Source organism: Theropithecus gelada, chromosome 5, assembly GCF_003255815.1.
Source record: "Theropithecus gelada isolate Dixy chromosome 5, Tgel_1.0, whole genome shotgun sequence".
Taxonomy (NCBI): Eukaryota; Metazoa; Chordata; class Mammalia; order Primates; family Cercopithecidae; genus Theropithecus; species Theropithecus gelada.
In genome coordinates, this window is record NC_037672.1 from 126,023,117 (window position 1) to 126,046,397 (window position 23,281).

A 23,281-nucleotide genomic window follows, 5' to 3' on the forward strand; every position below is an offset into this window, starting at 1 on the left:
CAGAGCTCCTGCAGAAAGGATATAGAAGATTAGAAATTAAAAAGCACACGGTTTACTTTGGACTCTGCCTTAAAATAAAAATTTTATCTTGGGAAATTATCTAATTTCGGTCATATAAAGATAAAGTAATAGATTTTTTTTTCTTTACACCATGATTCTGTAAAAGTAATAGATTTCTAAGAAATACTTCTGCAGGAAGAAATATTATGCAGTGGCTTTGTGGAAATAAAAATTCTACCATCTAGTTGCTTGGGAGAAAGCAAACATTTTAACTTTATTTTTTCTAAACTGATGAAGTTTTAAAATCCAGTTTAAAGCTACAGTTCACCTAGAAGAGAAATAATATTGCCCACAAAAAATACAGATAAGGAAAAAAAAGGAACATCTTTATTTTATCAAGTGGAGGGCTATTCAGTATATCCCACTATCCTACTGGAGATAAATTTAAAGGAAAGGAGCCTTTACTCAGTTCCTTTAGTTAGTTTTTAAACACTTATGTTAATAATTTCAAAACAGTCTTCATAACTATGTAGGCAAGTATTTTAATTTTAATTTACAAATATTTAGGTAGAATTTAGTCTTTAGTTGTGACTTAAATTCTGAATTTTAAATATAATTAAAAATCCTTACTTCCTTCTTGGTTCTTATGGTAGCATCTTGTACAAACCGAGAAACTGTCTCTTTCATTTTCTCTATGTCTTCTTCTTTTTGCTTCTCCTCAAGTAGAGCCTTCAGAAAACAATCATTTCATGTTATAGATCACATCATTATTAGCAAAGATAGTAACAGGTAAAAACCTATCCACTAGTCACTTTCTATAAACACCTTATTCAAAACTTCTGGGACATCTCTACTTGAATATCATGTTGAAATCATGAATGATATTTATTTTCCCTAACCTCCTCACCTGCCCTTGTCCTAACTAAAGACACTTTCTCTATGGTATTTATTTCAGCCAATGTTTCTAACACCCTTCTAATCTCTACAGCCAGAAATCTTAAAACCATTTTTGAATTTTCCATTTTTTTTGAGTCCCTATATAAAGTAAATCATCAAATCTAGGTATTGTATCCTTATAAGAATCTCTTGAATTTCTTTCTCTTTCCATTATTTAGTATTATTCAAATTATGTCACTCATTAACTCATAACTTGATCACTGCAGACACCACTTGTTTTTGTCTCTTTGATGTGTTTCTATCATTCCAATCATTTCCATCTCCCACCAAATAAATATTGCCATAATCCTAGCTCTGCTGTCAGTCACACTCCATTTCCTTGCTTCTCTGTGAAGCAAAACTCTGTAACATGTTCATCTCCAAGACTTTTTCTTTCAATCTCTTTTATACTTCCTTGAATCAGGCTTTCACCATCATGATCTCCATGTTGATTATCTGTAAGTAAATTTTCAGTACTTCTTTACCAGCAGCACTTGAGATATTTACTTTCCTCTCCTTGTTGTACTTTCTGCACGTGATTTTCAGCACATCATACACAGTACTGGTTTTCCTCCTCTCTCACTGATCATTCCTCTTCAGTCTACACTGCCTGATTCTTCCTCATCTCCTGAATCTCTTAACACTGGACTACCCAAGGTTCAGTTCTTGCCCCCCTCTCTATATGTCCTTCTCTTAGTGGTCTAATCAAATTTCATGGTTTTAAATATCATTTATATGCTGACAATTCCCATATTTATATTTCTAACACAAATCTTTTTTTCTGGGCTTGGAACTCCTTCAATTAGGCCAAGTTGAATCCATTTTAAATCAACATGTAAGTGGCCCTGTGTTCTGTTCCCACCATCTTCCAAAGGTACCATACACATTTTTACCTGTTTTTTTAAAAATTGCTTTTTAAGATAAATTTCCTCCACCTTAAACAAGTAAGCTAGTGACAAGTAACAGCTGTTCTCACGTAATAACCTTGAGGGGGAGAAGGGGAACTATGCTAGGCTGCACTTCCTGCCTTGCTTGTATGATCGGTTGGGAGAACCGTTGACTTTGAACAAGCAACTGAAGATGGGAAACCTCTAGCAACTAAGCAATGAGTCAAGGAGCAGCTTAATATTGTAGCCATAGACAGTCTCTGTGAGGGTCTGTTGACTTAGGATTTGAGTGAGAAAATTTGGGAGGAGGATGGGCAATGAGTGTTCCTACTCTTTTCTCTGTCCACTGTGCTCTACACAAGATGTTTATTTATTTATTTATTTATTTATTTTTGAGACAGAGTCCCGCTCTGCCGCCCAGGCTGGAGTGCAGTGGCCAGATCTCAGCTCACTGCAAGCTCCGCCTCCCGGGTTTACGCCATTCTCCTGCCTCAGCCTCCCAAGTAGCTGGGACTACAGGCGCTCACCACCTCGCCCGGCTAGTTTTTTGTATTTTTCAGTAGAGACGGGGTTTCCCCGTGTTAGCCAGGATGGTCTCGATCTCCTGACCTTGTGATCCGCCCGTCTCGGCCTCCCAAAGTGCTGGGATTACAGGCTTGAGCCACCATGCCCGGCCAAGATGTTTATTTTTAATGGCTTGGTATTAAGAGTGCTCATACAAGTAGGCTTCAGAGGGCAGAGATAAAAATTTTGTCTTGACCTTAATTTTTCTAGTTGATTTAGGTATTCGACACAATTCCCAAGCATATTATGTCTATTGTGTGCCTCTTAACCATTCTAAAAGACAGTATTCAGATCACAGATGAAAATATTAGTTGAAAGGCATGATAAACACCTTAGCATTCCCACAGTTAGGATTTAGATAATTTTTTTTTATTTATTAGCTTCTCAATATCCAACTTACACTATGTTCTGTTTTACTAGATCTCTTGAAAAATCTTCTGTAAAAAGGGAAATATACATAAAACAAAGCACTTCCTTTGTACCCCAACATACTTGCTAGCAGAGTATTCTGCATATACTAGGTTTTCAATAAATGTTGGTAAATAAATTAATGATTTAATGAACTCTACATAAGGGAGGCAGCAAAATAAACATTAAAACATTTATTTTGTGACTTCAATAAACTAAATACATAATTCATAGGGAAGCTGTATATGACAAGGAACACTGTATTTGATAGCACAGGAATCACAATTGTTAGAGAACTAAAAAAGAACAGTGACATGAAGACTTTGGTAAAAAAATCTTTAAAGCCAATTAAGCTTCTGCTTTATTAAAGTAATTGAGTATATGACGAAGGGGAATAGAGATGGATAAGATTTATCAGATTCAACTAAATAAAATATAGGGTATACTGCAGTAAAGCACTGTAACAGTTTTTTTTTTTTTTTTTTTTTTTTTTTTTTTTTTAAGTATGAGACTACAGGGTTTGAAGATTAGTTACACAGGGTTTGGGAAAATAAGAAAAGTCTGATATTTATACATTATTTTAGAAAGGAATTGACATTTTATCATATTATCGTATTTGGTTTTACCATCCAAGAATATGGTATGATTACTAATGAAGAGAATAGCAATTTCATTTTCATGCATTTATTCTGCAGCTATTGAATCCCTTACTGTGAGGTCACATGGGAGAATAGTCAACATTTTATTATATCTAAACATATTTACTAGCTTTCTTACCTGACTTTTTTGAAGGTGAGCTTCTTCTAAGAGTTGCATGCTATTTCTGGCTCTTACAATAGCCTCATATCGCTCTTTTTCTAATTCATTGCACTTTGCTTGTAGCTCTCTGGTCTGTTTTTCCAGATGTGTATTTTCTGTTCTTAATTGGTTGGCTTCTTGGATTGTCACACATAATCTAGAAATCAATAATTACACTGGGAAAGTTAAACTTTTTTAAAGGGAAGGAGGGAGATTTCCTGAGCATCTACTACTCAGTAGCACAATACCGGTATTATTATGCTAGTAACTTTCGCATGTATTAATATTTTCTCATTTGATACTCATTACACTTCTATAAAGTAGGTTTTACTATCTCCATATCTTCATTTTAAAGAACAACAAACATACCCAGAGAGGTCAGGCATTTGATTAAGGTCATAGGGCTAATGAGCAGTGGGGCTGAGACTGAGCCTGGATTTTCTGATCCTAATTATGTTATACTTGTTATGGTATTACACTGTATTATATAGTTACATGACAATGACACAAAGCAAACCCTTAAGAAATGAGTTGTTCTTTACATTTATATGGTCTTTTCTCTTTTCTCCCTTTTCATGCTCTCTACCCAGACAAGCTATGTGAACTTACTAATGTATATATTAAAATAATTTTCTCAATATTCATATGATTTTATATATATATATACTCATACACATATACACATAAATATACACACATATTATACATACAGCTAACCACAGTAGCTTTATAATTTTTGTTATAACAATAAAAATCATAATATATACCCTTTTCTATACTTGCTTTTCTCATCTAATAATATAGAAATCTCATCAAGTTATAAAGGCTCCTTCCTTTCTTAGTCTAATGAATGTAACCTCATTTCACTGTTAATTTGTATTTCTCTATAAGAAACTTTACGCATATTTTCTTCCTTTTGTAAGCCAAATGAATTTTGTTCTTTGAATTTCTTCTAATCTTTGCACATTTTTTTTCTGATGGGTTGTTTACTTTGCTCTTCCCTTTATAAGAACCATAAATTATAAATATTAACCCTTAGTCTGTCCTTTATGCTGAAAATATTTTTTTTTTCCAAATCTACCTTTTGTTGTTCTTGCCTATTGACTCTATTTAGGGAATCTTCATCACACTAAAAATTTAACACAGCTAAATTTGACTATTTTTTTCAACTTTTGGGATTTCAGTTTTTATAAAGATGGTCTCCTTCATCCATAAATTGTCAGTGTAATCTCTTAGATTTCCTCCAAAGATTTCCATGACTTTAGTTTTTACCCCTATATTTTTAATCCTGACTCATTTGAATTTACTCCTGAGTATGATGTAAGAGAAGAGTCCAACTTAAGTTCCAAACTAACGGCCGGTTGTTTGAGTACCATTAGTAACTAATGAATTTAAATACTCCTATTACCATCCTCCAAATATGCAAATACCATATATGCAAATATAATAATTTACTAGTAGATTATGTTTCATTAATCTACTTAGTTTTACATGCTCAACTCATTTTAATTTGATTACTGATTTGATTACTTTGGCTTTATAACATGTTTGGTAAGACACATTTTATAATTTTCTTTGTTATTTGTTATTTTCAGGCATTTCTTTTTTCTAAATAGTAGAAGAAGCAGGCTTCTCTATTCTCCCCTCCGCACTCCCCTCCACTACCCACTTCAAAACCCTCTTCCTGTCAGTCAAGTGGTTTACTTTCTCATGCATTTGGTAATTTTTGATTAAGTTCATATCTGTCTAAACTTAATTTGTGGGAATCCTGAGGGGTCCGTGTTCAAAAGTATTTCACCCAAAGGTTTACTATTGCTTCTTCCATGCACCAGGACTACCTACCAATCTGTTGCCACTTTAGTTTTTGGGGCTGAGGTTTCCAAATGAACAGATAGTATAACATTAAACAACAGTGTCATATGAGGGCAGAGTTATGGTTACACATTCTCAGAGAAGACTACAATGATTATTATGATTTTTATTTTTTCCATTTGGCTACATGATGGAAATAGTTTTATTGGTTGGCTATCATTGTTAAGAAGCAGAAATTTTTTTCTATTTTGGCCTTTTAATTAGAGTGTAGCTCCTTCAAGGGTTCTAGCCTGCCCAAGGACATTTACCTTCTTGTGACATAATATAGATCCAGCCCTGACATCCTTGGCAGGCAAGTCATTTATTTATCATTCTTGTTTTAGCTTCCTGTTTTTGTTTTTTTATTTGTATGCTTGAGAGTTCCCAACTATATAAGTTGAGCATTTAAATGTAATTAAACAGTTCATGCTATAAATTTTTTATGCTATTAGCATTCTAATATGTAAGTTAAAGAAACAACTTTGAAAACAAATCATGTTGTCATTTATCAAGATGCTTACATTAAGAGGGTTTTTTTCAGAATATTTAGTCTGACATGTTATGTGAATGGAATAGTCTGCACAATCATCATTAATCATTACTTTGTTCTCCTCCATTTCTAACCTGTGTTACTGAATTGTTGGTCCATTCAAATATCTGCCTCAAATCTTAAGAACAGACATTAATCGTATATTATGTCTGCTGTATCTGACTTTTGTGCTTCCTTTATACTGATATTAGACTTTACCTGAGCCAAGAAAACAGGGATGGCTAAGAAATCCTCCCACCCCTGTCCTCTAAACCCCTCTATCATTTTGTGTTTCAGAATAGAGTTAACAGCATAAAATAACCCTGCTCTCGCATATTCCAAAATAAGACCCACCTCCATCCTTCCTCATGAGTCCCATAAGACTCATGCACCCCTCGTTTATCCACCTATATAAAACCTCAGGCCTCTTCCTTTTCTTTGAAACATTCCTCATTAATGAGCATTCTCCCTACTGCAATAGCCTGTATAAAATAATCTCCTGAATTATCTGGTACATTTGGTCTTTCACAGTACTAAAGACCCACCTAACTAAATCTTGACGAAAAACAATTGTATCTAAATTCTGTTTTTCAATCACTTTCATATTAGTCTTTTCAAGCTCTCAAACATACATATATTCTATGGTAACTTAGCTTTTAAAATGTCTTCAGTCTAGTAAGTGAATATTTGCTGAAGAAAGGAGAAAAAAAGTGATTTGGATTCCGATTAAGTAACGAATGATGTATAAATCTGGGTGCATTCTTTAGTACATATGAGTGAAATCTCAAATATCAATTCAGGCAGATAGTGGTAGCCAACCGAGAGTCAATTATATTATTGAATAATTTTCTTTCCCTAACAATTTAAGCATATGAGTAATGGAGGTCAGAAGGTGGTGGGGGTGATTATACAAGTAAGTGATGCCTATCAATCAGACTTCATTCTAAGTTTTTACTTATTTTTTAAAAACCCTATTTTTAATAGTAGTATCCATTGGTGAATTTTCCCTACTGAGAATAATCTTTTGTATCTGTTTAAATAGGTATAAATGATGTTTTAAGGACTTTTCTCTGTCATCTACAGAGATAATCAGATATCACCAGATACAGGCCACTTCTAGAATTCCAGAACCTAAAACACTGGCTGGTACAACAGTAGGTGCTCAACACACATTGAAAACATGATGCTTCACCTGTGAATACGAAAGTCCGTCTTAGGAGGGAGTCTTAAAGACTTTTCTTCTAACAATGCACGGAAAATCGTATCTAGTCATACTGGGGTATACCTCAACTATCTCTTAGACCTTTTTCTACTACTCCTGTTCAATAGGCATAAAAATAGGGGTTTCAAGTATGCTTTGCATATATCTCCTTTATATTGCCCAAAATTACTGAAAACAAACAAACATATAAAAATTATTAAAACTTCATTTCACTTCTTTTCTTCTCAAATCTAATTATTATTGATTTCTGCAAGGATCATATTTGTTTTCCTCTACGTGTATTAATTATTCTAAATATTAGCACACAAAAGGCATTGTTGATGTGGGAGAGGTAGTCATATATTTATTTTCACTTTTATTATAGTCGTGTCAAATGAAAAGATTTTATTAAACAGATAAATTATTCATTTATAGCAAAATAAAATCATCAAAGCACTTGGAAAATGTTCTCTTTTCAAGATGACTTTTAGCATCTGGTTAAAAATTACTTCTTAGCAAAGACAAATATATATTCTCCCTACCTAAAATAAAGTCCACAATCTAATATCAAGTCATATGGCTCAGCTTGTACAAAGAAAAAAGATTTTAAAAAGAGTACTGCATCGACCATTCTGATATACCAGTGTCCCATACTCAACGGTTTGTAACTATGATGGTATTGGCATTTGAAATGTGTGGGGACATTTGGTAGTTACAATGCTAAGAGGTGCGACTAGAATTTCGTATTTGGTGCCAGGGATGCTAAACATCCTGTAGTTATTGGCACAGTCTCAAACAACTAAGAATTGTCTCACTCAAAAAGCCAATACTCCTGTTGAAAAACATGACACCAATTGATGATGGCTATCAGGACAGAGATGAGTGATGGGTAAAGGTATCCGAAGGGCCACTGCAAATTAGAACTCCCAAGAACACAAGGGAGAACAGTACTGGGAAGCAGGATACACTAGCACCTTGCCTTCTGGAGGACCAAAAGGATTGATGATCAAGCTTCAGCTTCCAAGATTTTTCTGACATATTATGTGCAAGATGCAAAAAGAATCTACATTTAGCTCTTGAAGTTAATCCTCTTTGTAGGATTTATGGTTCATGATTCCTAAAAAATAGCTTTTAAAAATAACATTCCTCTCCTTTCTTTGCCTTCCATTTTAATGGTTTATTTCTACTGTAACTGTATTATTTTAGAAGTACAGAATTATAGAGGGGTTGAAGTAATATCAAATTTCCTCTTAACTATGATTTTAAAATTTTAACCACTCTTTAGAAGAAAGAAAGATTTTAGGTTACTGAAGGTCAACTATGTTCACACCAAAATCTGCAGGCTGACCTAAGGACAAATGAAAATAAAGGTGTACTTTGTGCTCTGCAGTACTGATACAAAAGCATGATATCAAGGGTTTTATTTGTTTCCCAAAAAGTACTGGACTAAATTTGGCACAACTATTCTCGTTCAAAGTTAAATTAATGCACTTAGTAAAGATTTTAAAATCATATTAAACAAATTATCTTTGAATATATATTCAAAGTATAGCAATCTGTTGAATATAATTTTTAATAAATAATGTCGATTAAATCAGATTTTACACCTATGATTATAGTTTTGATTTAGAGTTTATAAAATATTTATTCTAGTAAATATCGCACTCTGACACTTTATTGTAAAATATCTTTTAAAGCATATCAACAACGCTAGGTGCATTTAACAATTTACCTTATTTCTAATTGTTTTATACTGGACTGTAACTGCTGTAAGCGCCTATCTGATGCTTCCTCTCTTCCATGGGCAGACACCACATCCTTCTCCTAGAAAATAAAGAAACCAGAAGCTTACTTTGAGTATGTGAAAATTCAATACACCATTATACAGCCTAAAGAAAACAGTTCATGCTATAAAGTTACTATGCTATTAGCATTCCAATACATACGTTAAAAGAAACAATGTGACTTTGGAAACAAATCATGTGTATAATAAAAAGGAGGGGAGAACTTCATCATCAATCCTGTATTCATAAAAAACACTCAAAAGTTATTGCATATAGATTTCTACCAATATTTCAGACTATTTCTATAATGCAAGTCTAACAAAACAAGAGAGAGATTTCTATGCAGAGAATCTGCCTTTAGAATATGCTCTCTTAACTATACTATTCTATGTCTCATTAAGTATCAAGGTAATCACAGGGTCTTTCTTCTTTGACATAGTGATGCTTTGACCTATATTAATAAATTTTATTTGTATCATCTTTCTAAAGAAATTTCTTGTTCTTCTTTTCCTGTTTCATGTGTTAACAAATATTTTTTATGATGCCATAACTTTTTGTTTTTCTTTTTGAGACAGAATCTCATTCTGTCTCCCAGGCTGGAGTACAGTGGCGTGATCTTGGCTCACTGCAACCTCTGCTGCCCAGCTTCAAGCGATTCTCCTGGCTCAGCCTCCCGAGTAACTGGGATTACAGGCGCCTGCTACCGCGTTTGGCAAATTTTTGTATTTTTAGTAGATACGGGGTTTCACCACATTGGCCAGGATGGCCTTGAACTCCTGATCTAGTGAGCCACCCGCCTCGGCCTCCCAAAGTGCTGGGATTACAGGCATGAGCCACTGCACTCGGCCATTTTTTTTTTTTTCTAGGGTCTCGTCATGTTACCTAGGCTGCACTCAAACTCCTTGGGTCAAGTGATCCTCCTGTCTCAGCCTCTCAAGTAGCTGGGACTATAGGTGCACACCACCATGCCCAGCCTAAGAATGCTATTTTAATTCCTCTATTGCTTTTAGCTATATCTGTTTGAACTATTTTTTAGTAGTTGCTGTAGAGATTACAATATGCATCTTGAACTTACCCAATTTATTTAGAGTTAATATTTAGATAAAAGCTCAGAGAAAACACTGGAACCTTGCAACAGTGTATATCCATGTAGGATCCCAGTCCTGAGTGCCATTGTTGTCATATATTACATCTGCACACTTTACAAATCCATCAAATACAGTGTTATTAGTTCTGCTATAAGCAGTCATCTTTTAAAGATATGAAGAGAAAAGTATGTACACAAGTTATTTCATATTTGCCATTTCTGTTGCTTTTAGTTTCTTCTTGTATCTGAGTTGCCATCTGGTGTAATTTCCTTTTACCCTAAAGAACTTCCTTCAGAATTTTTTGAATGCAGGTCTGCTGGGGACAAACTCTCTCATTTTTGGTTTATTTGAAAATGCCTGTATTTTGCCTTCAGTTTTGAAGTATGATTTCACTGAATATAGAATTCTTAGTATTTTTTTCTTCAGCATTTCAAATGTATTATTCCAATACTTTCTGTTTTCACAGGTTTTTTTTTCACCCTTCCAGCCTTTATTTTTGATTCAAGGGGTACATGGGCAGGCTTGTTACATGGGTAAATTGTGTGTCAGGGGGTTTGGTATACTGATTATTTTGCCACCCAGGTAATGAGCATAGTACCTGATAGGTAGTATTTCAATCCTCACCCTCCTCCCATCCCCTACCCTCAAGTAGGGCCAGTGTATATTGTTCCCTTTAGTGTCCATTTGTACTCAATGTTTAGCCCCCACTTGTAAGTGAGGACATACAGTATTTGGTTTTCTGTTCCTGGGTTAATTTGCTTAGGATAATGGCCTTCAGCTGCATCCATATTGCTGCAAAGGACATGATTTTGCTCTTTTTATGATTGTGTAGTATTCCATGGTGTACACGTAACACATTTTCTTTATCCAGTCTGCTGGGCATCTAGGTTGATCCCATCTCTTTGTTATAGTGAATAATGCTGTGATGAACATACATGGGCACGTGTCTTTATGGTGGAACAATTTATATTACTTTGTTATATACCCAGTAATGGGATTGCTGGGTTGAATGGTACTTCTGTTTTGAGTTCTTTGAGAAATCTCCAAACCTTTTTCCACAGTGGCTGAACTAGTTTCCATTCCCACCAGCAGTGGATAAACATTCCCTTTTCTCAGCAACATCACCAGCATCTGTAATTTTTTGACTTTGTAATGATAGCCATTCTGACAGGTATGAGATGGTATCTCATTGTGATTTTGATTTGCATTTCTCTAATTTGTAGTATTCAGCATTTTCTCATTTGCTTGTTGGCCACGTGTATATCTTCTTTTGAAAAGTGTCTGTTTATGTCCTCTGCCTACTTTTTAATGCTTTTTTTTCTTGCAAAATTAAGTTCTTTATGCTGGATATTAGACCTTTGTCAGATGCACAGTTTGCGAATATTTTTTCCCATTCTGTAGGTTGTTTACTCTGTTGATAGTTTCCTTTGGTATGCAGAAGCTCTTTAGTTTAATTAGGTCCCACTTGTCAATTTTTGTTTTTGTTGCAATTGCTTTTGGAGTCTTTGACATAAAATCTTTGCCAGGGCCTATGTCCAGAAGTGTTTCCACAGTTTCTTGATGAGAACTCAGCCTTTAATCTTATCATTGCCTCTCTGTTCAGGTCATTTTTCTATTGCTACTTTCAGGTATTCTCTTCATAATTGGCTGTCAGTATCATTGTGATGTGTGTTAAAGTGATTCTGTGTTTACTCATTAATATTTTCCACCAAATTTAGGAAGTTTTCAGCCATTATTTATTTTTTTTCTGCTCCCATCCCCCCCCCTTTGGCAGTTCCAATTACACTTATGTTGTATTGCTTCACATTGTTCTATAGATTTCTGAGCACTTGTTCATTTTTCTTCAATTTTTTAAACTCTCTGTTCTTTGGACAGGGTAATTTCTATTGATCTGACTTCAAGTTCATTGATTATTTCTTCTGTCTTTCCCAATCTGTTTATTTTTTTTGTTTTTTTTTTTTTTTTTTTTTTTTTTGAGACGGAGTCTCGCTCTGTCACCCAGGCTGGAGTACAGTGGCGCGATCTCCGCTCACTGCAAGCTCCGCCTCCCGGGTTCACGCCATTCTCCTGCCTCAGCCTCCCGAGTAGCTGGGACTACAGGCGCCGCCACCTCGCCCGGCCAATTTTTTTGTATTTTAAGTAGAGACGGGGTTTCACCGTGTTAGCCAGGATGGTCTCGATCTCCTGACCTCGTGATCCGCCCGTCTCAGCCTCCCAAAGTGCTGGGATTACAGGCTTGAGCCACCGCGCCCGGCTCCCAATCTGTTTTTGAGTCCATCTAGTGAAATTTTTATTTCAGTTGCTCAACTTTAAAGCTCTAGAGTTTCTTCTTTAAAAATTATGTCCCAGTCCTCAATTAAAATTATCTATCTCTTCCTAGAGATTTAAATTTAAAAACAGATTTTAATTTCTTGAACATATATATAATAGCTGATTTGAATCTCTGTCTGCTAAATCTAACAGATAGATCCATTTAAAGTCAGTTTCTAATGGCTGCCTCCCTCAGCACCTCCCCAACAAGTATAGGTCATACTTTTTTTTTTTTTTTTTTTTTTTTTTTTTTTTTTTTTTTTTTTTTTTTGAGACGGAGTCTCGCTCTGTAGCCCAGGCTGGAGTGCAGTGGCCGGATCTCAGCTCACTGCAAGCTCCGCCTCCCGGGTTCACGCCATTCTCCGGCCTCAGCCTCCCGAGTAGCTGGGACTACAGGCGCCCGCCACCTCGCCCGGCTATTTTTTGTATTTCTTAGTAGAGACGGGGTTTCACCGTGTTGGTCAGGATGGTCTCGATCTCCTGACCTCGTGATCCGCCCATCTCGGCCTCCCAAAGTGCTGGGATTACAGGCTTGAGCCACCGCGCCCGGCCCATACTTTTCTGTCTAGTAATTTTTTATTGAAAACCCGATAGTGTAGACAATACATTGCAGTTACTTGTTTTGTTCTTTTGAGCATTAATTTCTTTCTTTCTTTTTTTTAGTTCAAGTAGACAATTATCTTGCTTGGTCTTGAAATTTGAAATCTATTCCACATACAGTATGTATCAGCTGATACATGTAATTAGTTCTTATTGCTTTCCACTATTGCTTTTATAACTAGGCCCTGTGCCTTCATAATTTGAAGATTAGTCAAGATTTGGGCAGAGGTAGGGTTCATCCTCTTTGTGGTTCCCTTGCTTCTAGAGATTCCCTTGTAATTTTCAGCTGCCTTTCCAGCTTTGGGCTTTGTCCTCTGATACTTCAAACAATAAGGAAGGCTTCAGTATGCTGATGCTTCAGTTGCACACATTTCTCGCATGTATTCAATTATAAAAAGTAGTAAACTCAAATATCTAGTTTCATACATCTCTATCTTTCAAAAGTAGATTTCTCTTAGGTCTCTGCCTGCTTCTTCACTGGGTTCTCTGGGGTCCCTCCCCCACTTCCATATGCATAATTTAGTTGTCAGGCATGAATTTGGTAAGAATTTACACTCAGAATTTGGCTCTTTTTCTGTGTGTTACTCTTGCTGCCACTATTTTTTCTTTAAATCTTCTACTGCTTTTCTAGCCCTAAACTTTGACCTGGGTACCTTAAGCCCATACAGAGGTGTTTTCTGAAGCCACAGCTGTGGGGGTTGGGAGAACTGACAGGCCAGAAATCCAAAAATTAACAATTCTTATTTCTTTTACTTTTTTCTGTTTTGGGTGCTTTCTGGTGTTTTAAAAATGTATCCAAGTTTTAAAATTGTTACTTATGGAAGGGTTCTTGTAACACTTAAAAAAAATCTACCATTATTAGAAATCCATAATCAACTTTTTACAGATTGGGAATAAAGCTTAGAAAGTTACATAGCTATAAGCCCCAGAGTGAGAATTTCAATAATTATATCTATCTAAAAATAAAGTCTGACTTTTCCTTGACATCCTTCTGAAATTTCTCTATTACATATTTAAAAGAACCAGAGTCTATTATGCCAATAAATATTTTAGTAAATAACATAAAAGTAGTATTAAATGCTTGTTTTCCAACTGCAAATAACCAGTTAACTGAAACCTGATCTTGTATTAATCTGCATTTCAGTAATGATGTGATTAAGTGGGATTATGATGTTTTATTGAATTAGGCTACAGAGAATGGAAATAAAAAATTATTTATAAAGTTGTTTTCAATAATATAGTTTAGCTTCCTACTTTCATATTTTATATTTAAGGGTAATGAAATAATTAATTCATCTTCTGACAACCCTCTTTAACACCTAATTCAAAATAAATCAACAAAATAGAAAGAAAACTAAGCAACAGGTATCCATTTGTCTTAGAAATAGAAAATACCTTCTTTTTCATCTGTCCCTGCAGATCTTCAGTCGCGTTAGTTAACTCTTCCACTTTTGCTACAGCAACTCTCAGCTCTAATTTGGCTTGCCTAAAAAATAAAGTAAATTAATAAACACTGTTTTCATAGACCGCTAAGAATAAAAAATTAGAATAGAAATCTAAATTTGGTAAAATCAGTTCTAATTCTTGTGTATCGAAAATGCATCCATGGAATAAATTTTGGAAGATTCCTTTATTACTAATGAAAGCACATAGAAGACACTAAAGAAGAAAAAATATAGTTGAATGGTGAAGGGTATGAAGTAGAGGTCATGAATGCTTTATTTGGGTAAACTATATTATATACCAAAGTAATTCAATAAATTTCTTGAAAAAGCACTTTATCATCTTGATACATTACCTAACAAGAGCTCCCGTGCACTAAGAAGGATATACTTAGGTCTATAATATCCTTATAGAGATGGAGATTGGACTTTCTATGAAAATGAACTTAAACTTCAATACCTTGATCATTCCATAGACACCAGAAGTTTGTATTATGTAAACACTTAACATAAATTAAAATATTTGTCCCACCATAATACAATGTTTATTTTCTTCAGAGACTGTATTGGCAACGAATGAAAAATACAAGTTTTTGTGAACATTCTAACAGAATCAAGTAAGTTTCAATATCTTCTTGACTCCTCATAGGAAATGATTTTAGAACAATAAGATGAGACTTTTTTAGACAGAAAAAATGATTTTTAATATTATCGTAATTTACCATTGAGTATAAAACACTTTGATTATCTAAAGAACATATTTTTTAAGAAGAAAAATATTTTAGTGTAGGAACTGTTCCCTATTTCTTAATTACATTTTATGTATGTATCTAAATGTAAATCATATTTGTGCTATAAAACTTACAGAAATTATTTGATGCAAAATTCACAAGTAAATGTTAATTCATTTCTTTTTGACTCTGTCTTTAAAACTGCATTACTTATATAGTGATAAATTTCCTACATTAGAAAATACAAATCTAATAATAGCTGAAAACATCTCAGGTAGTTATTAGGGCCAGGGACTGTTGTAAATGCTTTGCAGTCATCTCACTTGACACTCATAATAACCGTGAATTAAGACTACTACTATGTCAAACTGAAGTAGAGGAGAGCAAGGTTGATAGAGGTTTACCAATATGCCCTAGGATTCACAATAAGTAATAAAACTACTATTTAAAGAGTCCCCTATGACAGACTGCCTACCCTCAAATGGTCCCAATAATATTTTATATGATGAGGCATTTAAGAAAATGTTTTGCTTTAAATTAACCAAGATTATAAAAAAAAATCAAACAGGCCGGGCGCAGTGGCTCATGCCTGTAATCCCAGCACTTTGGGAGGCTGAGGTGGGAGGATCACGAGGTCAAGAGATTGAGACCATCCTGGCCAACATGGTGAAGCCCTGTCTCTACTAAAAATACAAAAATTAGCTGGGTGGGCTGGCGCGCATGCCTGTAGTCCCAGCTACTTGGGAGGCTGAAGCAGGAGAATCGCTTGAACCCGGGAGGTGGAGGTTGCAGTGAGCCAAGATTGCGCCACTGCACTCCAGCCTGGTGACAGAGCAAGACTCCGTCTCAAAGAAAAAACAAACAAACAAACAAACAAACAAAAATATATTTTCTTCATTTGCAAAATGATTTGCCAAAGGAGAAAACAAAAACCACCTTATTTGTGGAAAATCTGCATCAGGCTGAGAGATAATTTTAGGAGTATATCTACAATCTAAATCAACAAATGATTCTACCAGTTATAAAATCCTATATACTTTTAAAGGAAAAACTTAAGGAATAATATATTTAAGTAGTAAGGATAAAACTGAGAAAACTCTGAATAAGCATAGCAACCACGCTGATTTGGTTTTCTTACCTTCAGAAAGGATAAAATATTGCTTGTTCTACTTGTTTCATGGGATTGCTGAACAAGTAAAAATAGATAATGTATATTAGAGTATCCTGTAAACTGTAAGCAAGATAAGGTCATAGTATGATCAAGGAAAAAAAAAAAAAGAAAGAAAAAAAAAAACCTGTTGGAGACACAGGAAGCAAGGTACAATGTGGAGAACACTAGAGGCAGGGACCCAGTTCCGTCACTAACTAGTAATATGCCTTACCGCAATTCACTTGACCATGCTGCACGTCTCAAAGACTTCATGTCCAACAACAGAGGTGGATTAGGCAATTTGCCAAGACCAAAATTCTATAATTAGATTCTTCCCTTATTTTAATCTAATTGGCCTGAGTCTATTTCTAAATTGTCTTTCAATTGTGTATTCCTTTTTCATTCTATGGCCCAAACTTTAGCTTCATTATCACTCATAATACTATTCCAATAGATTCCAAACTCATCTCTTCACTGATGGTCTCCTCTTTCGTTCATTCTTTATAATATATCTTATCTGTTAAAAAAGTTATCTAGTACTAAAAACTCCTATTTAACAATGATTCCTGGATTCCACACTTTTTGGCATAAAGTCTACACTCCCCTACATGGCATATAAGGCCAGTCAACATCTAACATCAAAGAGTCTCATCTCTTGCCAATTACCCCCATGTAATTTATATTCCAAGTATAATAAAACACTCACTCAGTGTTTCTTAAACACATCTTTGTTTCTTTTTTCACATGTTTGGTTGGACTAGTCTTCTCCTTCATTTTCTAACCAATTCCTTAAGTTTGACCTAGTTCAAAAGTCTCCCCATCTTCAAGTCTTCACTAATTTCCCCTTGGTGAAAACCCTATATCTCAATACTTATAATATATAATACTTTATACGCTATTGATTGACTACACTGTATTGTAATCAATACTATAGAGATTCTCCTTTATGGAACTGTGAGTTCATAAAAAATATACAATGTAAGATAATTAAAAGCAAGGATCACATCTTATTAATTTTTAAACCCTCAGGAGATAGCACAGTACCTAAGGGCATAGGAGACAAGTAAATCTATCATAAATGAATAAGAGGGCAAAAAGAAAGGGTGAGAAGAGGGAGGGGGAAAGGGAGAGGAGTGGGAGGGAGAAGGAGAGGGAGAGGGAGGGAGAGAGAGAGAGAGAAAGAGAGGGAGAGAAAGACAGAGAAAGAGAATGTTACAAGTACAACTATATATTGATATTTTACCTAGATCTTGCACGCCCAATTTAATATTCATGTGCGAAAAATTCTAGAAAAATAATTTATGAACAATTATTCCAAATATATATTATCTCATATTCCTTTGAGATGAAATCTCCTGCTACATAGGTAAAAAGAAAAAAAAAATAGGCACTGGACTTAGACCTAATTTGGAAGTCATTATAAAAAAAATTCTGAAAACATTCATATTATATTATATTCACTAAAACACAAATATTATTTTTTTGGGGGCAAATAAGTAGTAGTTTTCCACATTGTTCCATAGAACAGTTAGAAAGTAAGTAAATAGTTCTTTTTATCTACTTTTGGCATGACAGGTTGAAAAAAATTCTAAAATAAAAGGCAGAAAGCCTGTCTTCTAGAATTGACTCTACAAACACAAAAGGTATGTGAACTGAGCCAATCACTTAACTTCTCTGAGTCTTAGTATCTATAAAATGGAGAAAAAAACAGTTTTCCCATATAGTTCACAGAATTATAAAGTTTAAATAAGTTAATGCATATTAAAACATTTTATAAATTTTACTGTAGTTTATACAATGCAGCTACCATCATAATTTTGTCTTTTTATTAGATTAAATAGTCAGGAACTGTGTAGTAAAGTATTAATTTACAGTTGGACTGGGAAAGCTCTGGGGATGCCTGAATGTCTAGCCTTGACTCTTAGCCAGTATATGAACAGCGGGATTTATGATGTGCTGTTTAATGTATGAATCTCTTCCTGCAGCCTGCAAGTTGATTTGTTTACTGATGATTTTCACTGGGCATAACTAGATAGCCAGGCTAGGCTATGTGATCAGTGTGGCAAAAAAAAAAAAAAAAAAAGAAAAAATGACCCTGATGGGAACTCCTGCCTGGAGCTCTCCTGAAGCCAAGATTCATCGCACAGATTCTTGGTGGCTCAAGGCGGAGACAAAGCATGTCTGTGTATAAATAAAGGCCCTAGGGTGCCTATGCTTGAATGTGTCCTGGATGCTATATGCTTGCCTATGTTCTTTTTCTGGCTGCACAATATCCTTTGGCCTTTAAATAAAAGCCTTCTGTAAGTATGCCCTGTGCGGTCTTGTGAGTTCTTTTAAATATTCACGCTTTTAAAATTTTTGAAGGAACTAAAAAAATAATTCTAATATTATTTTATGAAGAAACTCAATAATTACGTTTATACTATTTACATGCAAATGTGTTAGATACATGTCTCCCTGTGTATGTAATTTTATAAAAGTTAAAAACAGTTTAACAAAAAAATTTTGATTTAAAAAAAACACAACTAGTTAACTATTAACAATCTTGATGTCATAACTACCCAAGGATTTTACTTTTGCTTCAAATAAATATTCTAAAAAGCACATTACTTTATTTTCAGGTATGTTTGTTAATCCACTTTATATTCCTGGGATTTTTCATTAATGTATTTTTTCATTGCTTATGATATTAAACACATTTGAATGACAACTTATTTATTATTATCATTTTTTGAGACAGAGTCTGGCTCTGTCGCCCAGGCTGGAGTGCAGTGGCACGATCTCGGTTCACTGCAAGCTCCACCTCCAGGATTCATGTCATTCTCCTGCCTCAGCCTCCTGAGTAGCTGGGACTACAGGCGCCCACCACCACACCCGGCTAAGTTTTTGTATTCTTCAGTAGAGGCAGGGTTTCACCATGTTAGCCAGGATGGTCTCGATCTGCTGACCTTGTGATCCGCCTGCCTCAGCCTCCCAGAGTGCTGGGATTACAGGCGTGAGCCACCGCACCTGGCCGACAACTTTTAAAAAAATAAAACTTCGTTAAGCAAAATGTAATCAAGTATAACATAAAGGATAGCATATAATACTAGATTTAAATTATACCATCAATTTGGACAGAAATTAAAATGCTTTAATTATCAATACACTTTTTTGAGACTTAACATCAAGTACAATGAGTCTATTTTAAGACAAATTTTTGTTTCTTCCTGCACTCTCATACAAAGGGAATTCTAGAAATGTTTATAATACCTTTTTTGCATACAATGAAAACTGGTAAGATTTTGAGAGATATAAAAGCTAATTTTGCTGATTTGATATTCTTAATTTTTTCCTCTTTAAAACAGAAAAATGCATACGTTAGGTAATTTAATAAGGACTTTCGTAATTATCCAGTATAATAAAGCTGATCATTTACACTTAATAGCTTTAGAAAATCCTGAAACATAATTTTAGACAAAGTTCTAAACTTTTAAAATCACTACTGCTTTTAGGAAACCGAGTAAGTACCAAAACTGAATAATGTTTTATTTCAATGTTTTTCCTCTTCTCAGTCTTTAGTGGCAGTCTAATAATGAAACCCATTCAAGGCAGAAGCATTCTGAAGAAATTCTGAAAGCAATGGATATTATAATCTATACATTGAGCTAACAAAACTTTCCAAAATAGTGGCTCTTCAGTTTTTAAATACACTATTTGTGTATTATTTATAGAAACTTGAAGTTAACTCAAAATTATACATAGTTTTAGGTAATTCAAAATTCTAATTTTTATGTTAGATATAATATTCTATGATACCAGTAGTAGTGTCCATACTTTGTGTGTACGAAAGTGAGCTTTTTGCAACTAATATGCATAGGCTTTTTCACTTCATATATGGATAGGCTCAATCTGAGACTTATTCAGAATGTCTGCAGGCAATACTTGGTCATCTCTGTTTTCCAGAATCTCTACAGGGGATTCTGATGTATATTCACTGTCTTAGATTTTATAAAATAACTACAGAATTCACAATTTACTCTTTTGTAAACAATGATTACAAGTATAGTCTTAGAGTCATGTAACTTTGGGTAACACTGACAAAGTGCAGAAAACATTAATTCATACTCTATTATTGATCAGACTATCGAAATCTCTTATTCAACAGACATGCTTACAACATGTTTACTTCATGCCTGCAATGTTTGAGGTGCTGCAATAATGTGGTACAAAACACACAAAGGGTTTTTCTCCTTCACAGATGATCATATCTACCCCACACAATTTAAACTTTCAGCTCAATAATGTAATTATAGCGCTATAGTAATCTTGAAGAGGGCCACAAAGCAAGCATATGTTAAGTAACACAAAAGATTAAAATAAAACATTATGATTCTGAGTATGCAGCACATTTACATTTAGCTGGGAGAATACCGAAGTGAGAGGTATTTAAAGCAAGAATTGGCAGAGGAATTATATATCTCACAAGAAGAGATAGAGAAAGCTTTAGGAAAAAACAAGATAAGCACAAGCGTAAAGGTAGGTAAGTGTAGGACTTATTTAGAGAAGATGAGAAATAAGACTGTAAAGGCCATGGGGACTACAATGTCAATGTCCTTAATTGACAGTTATCTGTATCAATTTAGAGGCAAGTGGGGAACTGCACCAATAATGGTATCAGAGTTGCACTTTAGAAATTTAAACCTGACATTCGTAAAAAATAGACTAGAATGATAGTTCTCTCTCTGTAACCAATATGTTATAATAAATGAGCAAGAGGGAGGAAAAGTCTAAACCAGAATGATGACAACAATATTGAGAGAGATGGTGTAGGTTTCACAAAGATAATTTAAGGGATTCCATGCATTCATACTTTGAACAAATATTTATTGAATGCTTATAATATGCCCGACACTGTGAATATAATTTGGACATATTGAGCTTTAAGAGCTGGTGGCTCATCAGTTTTTTGTTTGTTTTTCCTGTATTTCAGGAGTCCTAGAGTTATTTTACCGAGCACCTACACGTACCATACCAAGCGCTGTCTATTGAGCAGCCACATGCACCATACAAAGCACTGTCATCAGCACTGGTGATGCAGTGGTAAACAAGGAAGATAAAGCCCGTCTCATAAAGTTCATATTGTAATGGAGGGAGACAGGCAATAAGCATTTCAATAAATCAGGTAATTAAAGAAAGTGACAATGTTATAAAGAAGATGATACAGGGAAATAGGAAAGACATGGGTCATCAGGGACATCTATGGTAGAAATATCTGAGCTGCGACCTAAAGGGTGATGATGAAAACTGAAGGAAATTTAGGGTAGAAGAATTACAGGCAAAGATAATTAAGAATAAATGAAAGAATATGAGAAAAACAAAGAAATGACAATTAAGCCGGAATGTATCACAGAGAAAAAAGTGTAAGATAAAGTCAGAGAGGAAGTTTAGAGGTCAGATCACATAAGGGCCTTCTGGATATAGTAGGAATTTTGGAATGTGTTCCAATTGCAATGAAAATCCACTGGAGGGTCTGAAGCAGGTAAATGATGTGATATATTGTGTGGAGAATGAATTGCAGTGGAGTAAGAGTGAAAGCAGGTAGACCAGAGAAAAGGGTACTGCAAACAAGAGACAGTGGGGTAGAAGTGATATTGATGATGAGTGGATTTGCGATCATCTATACATAGAGCCAACAGGAGCAGACATAGAGATGAAGCAACAGAGAGCAAGCAAGCAAAAATTCTGAGGTTTGATGATGGCATTAGCTACTAAGATGGGGAGGCCCTCTACTCCTTCATAGCCATTCTGCTTTTATAAGTTTAAATTCTGAGGTTCCATGTATAAGATTTCTTTTTTTTTTAAAGTTTACTGTTAAAAAATAAAAAGTTTGAAAACCACTGACCTAGCAATTCAATTATGGAAATCAACAAAGAGATCAAGGTCAGAGGTGTATACTTGGGAAACGTTATTGAGCTGAAAGTTTGAATTGGGCAGGGTAGATATGATCATCTATGAAGGACAGAAATTGAGTCACATGGTTATAAATCTAAGAAATGTATACTTTTCATAGGTAGGATAAGGAAATGGGGGAAGCAAAAGAAGAAGAAGAAAAAAAAAAGCAACAAAAGTCAGAGAAGAAATCATGGCATAAACACAAAAGTCCTGGTAGAGAAATGTTCAAGAAAGGTAGAAAAAAATCATCCGTTAAGGAAAATCAACAACCAAGGAGAATGAGGGAGGCATTTTTAAGGCATAAAAGGTACCAGTAATTCTTGAGGAGAAGAATAGATAGGTGGGGCTAATCCAAACTGAAGAAAACTCCAAAGAGTGATTATAATAAATACAGATTCTTCCAAGCAACACCAAAGAATGGGAAGAAGAAAGTATCTGAGGACTCATCAGGGAGGTCTATACATCTGAGGTCTTAAAAGAACCCTGCAAAAGAGAAACTAAGATTTCAAAACGAAAAGAATATAACTGAAACATACAGAAGGGAACAGAAAGAATTTGGGATTGTACAGTTGGCAAGAAATGGGGGTACAACATAATAGAAAGAGGAGAAAGAAAGAAATGGTTACTCTGGTCGTAGAAATTACAGCAGCAACAAAAAAAGGCAGATTTCCCAGGTCTGGGAGGTAAATAATCCACTATTACAATGTTAATACCAACTCCCAAATCTACTAGCAGGTAATTTGTAAATATTGTATATCCTACCTACAGAGGTTGGATACTAAAGTAGAAGGGAAGTGGGCAAAGACAGTAAAGTATATTACATTGCAACACTGCAAGGAAGGTAACTGCATTTTCATTATAGCAATGAGAAAACTGAAGTCCATGCAGTTAAACAACCTACCCAAGTCACCAGTAAATGGTTGCTTTAGTCTGAGTATCTGTGTCCCTGTAAAATTCATATGTTGAAATCTCATATAAATACAACCTTCATATAACTCTCAATGTAATGATATCATGAGGTGGGGCCTTCTGGGAGGTGATTAGGTCATGATAGCAGTGCCCTCGAAA

At 34.8% G+C, this 23,281-nt stretch overlaps 1 protein-coding gene across 1 annotated transcript in view; it reads right to left on the minus strand.

Moving 5' to 3' along the window:
• The window catches only part of SCLT1 (sodium channel and clathrin linker 1), a 211,044-nt gene that overhangs the window by 67,795 nt on the left and 119,968 nt on the right, over window positions 1-23,281 (minus strand). Inside the window, exons 10-13 of the mRNA XM_025386661.1 lie at window positions 14,352-14,442; window positions 8,907-8,998; window positions 3,573-3,750; window positions 631-729 (exon numbers count right to left, since the gene is read on the minus strand). Of these exons, the coding sequence (XP_025242446.1) occupies window positions 631-729; window positions 3,573-3,750; window positions 8,907-8,998; window positions 14,352-14,442 (460 nt within the window). The remainder of the gene's footprint in view (window positions 1-630; window positions 730-3,572; window positions 3,751-8,906; window positions 8,999-14,351; window positions 14,443-23,281) is intronic.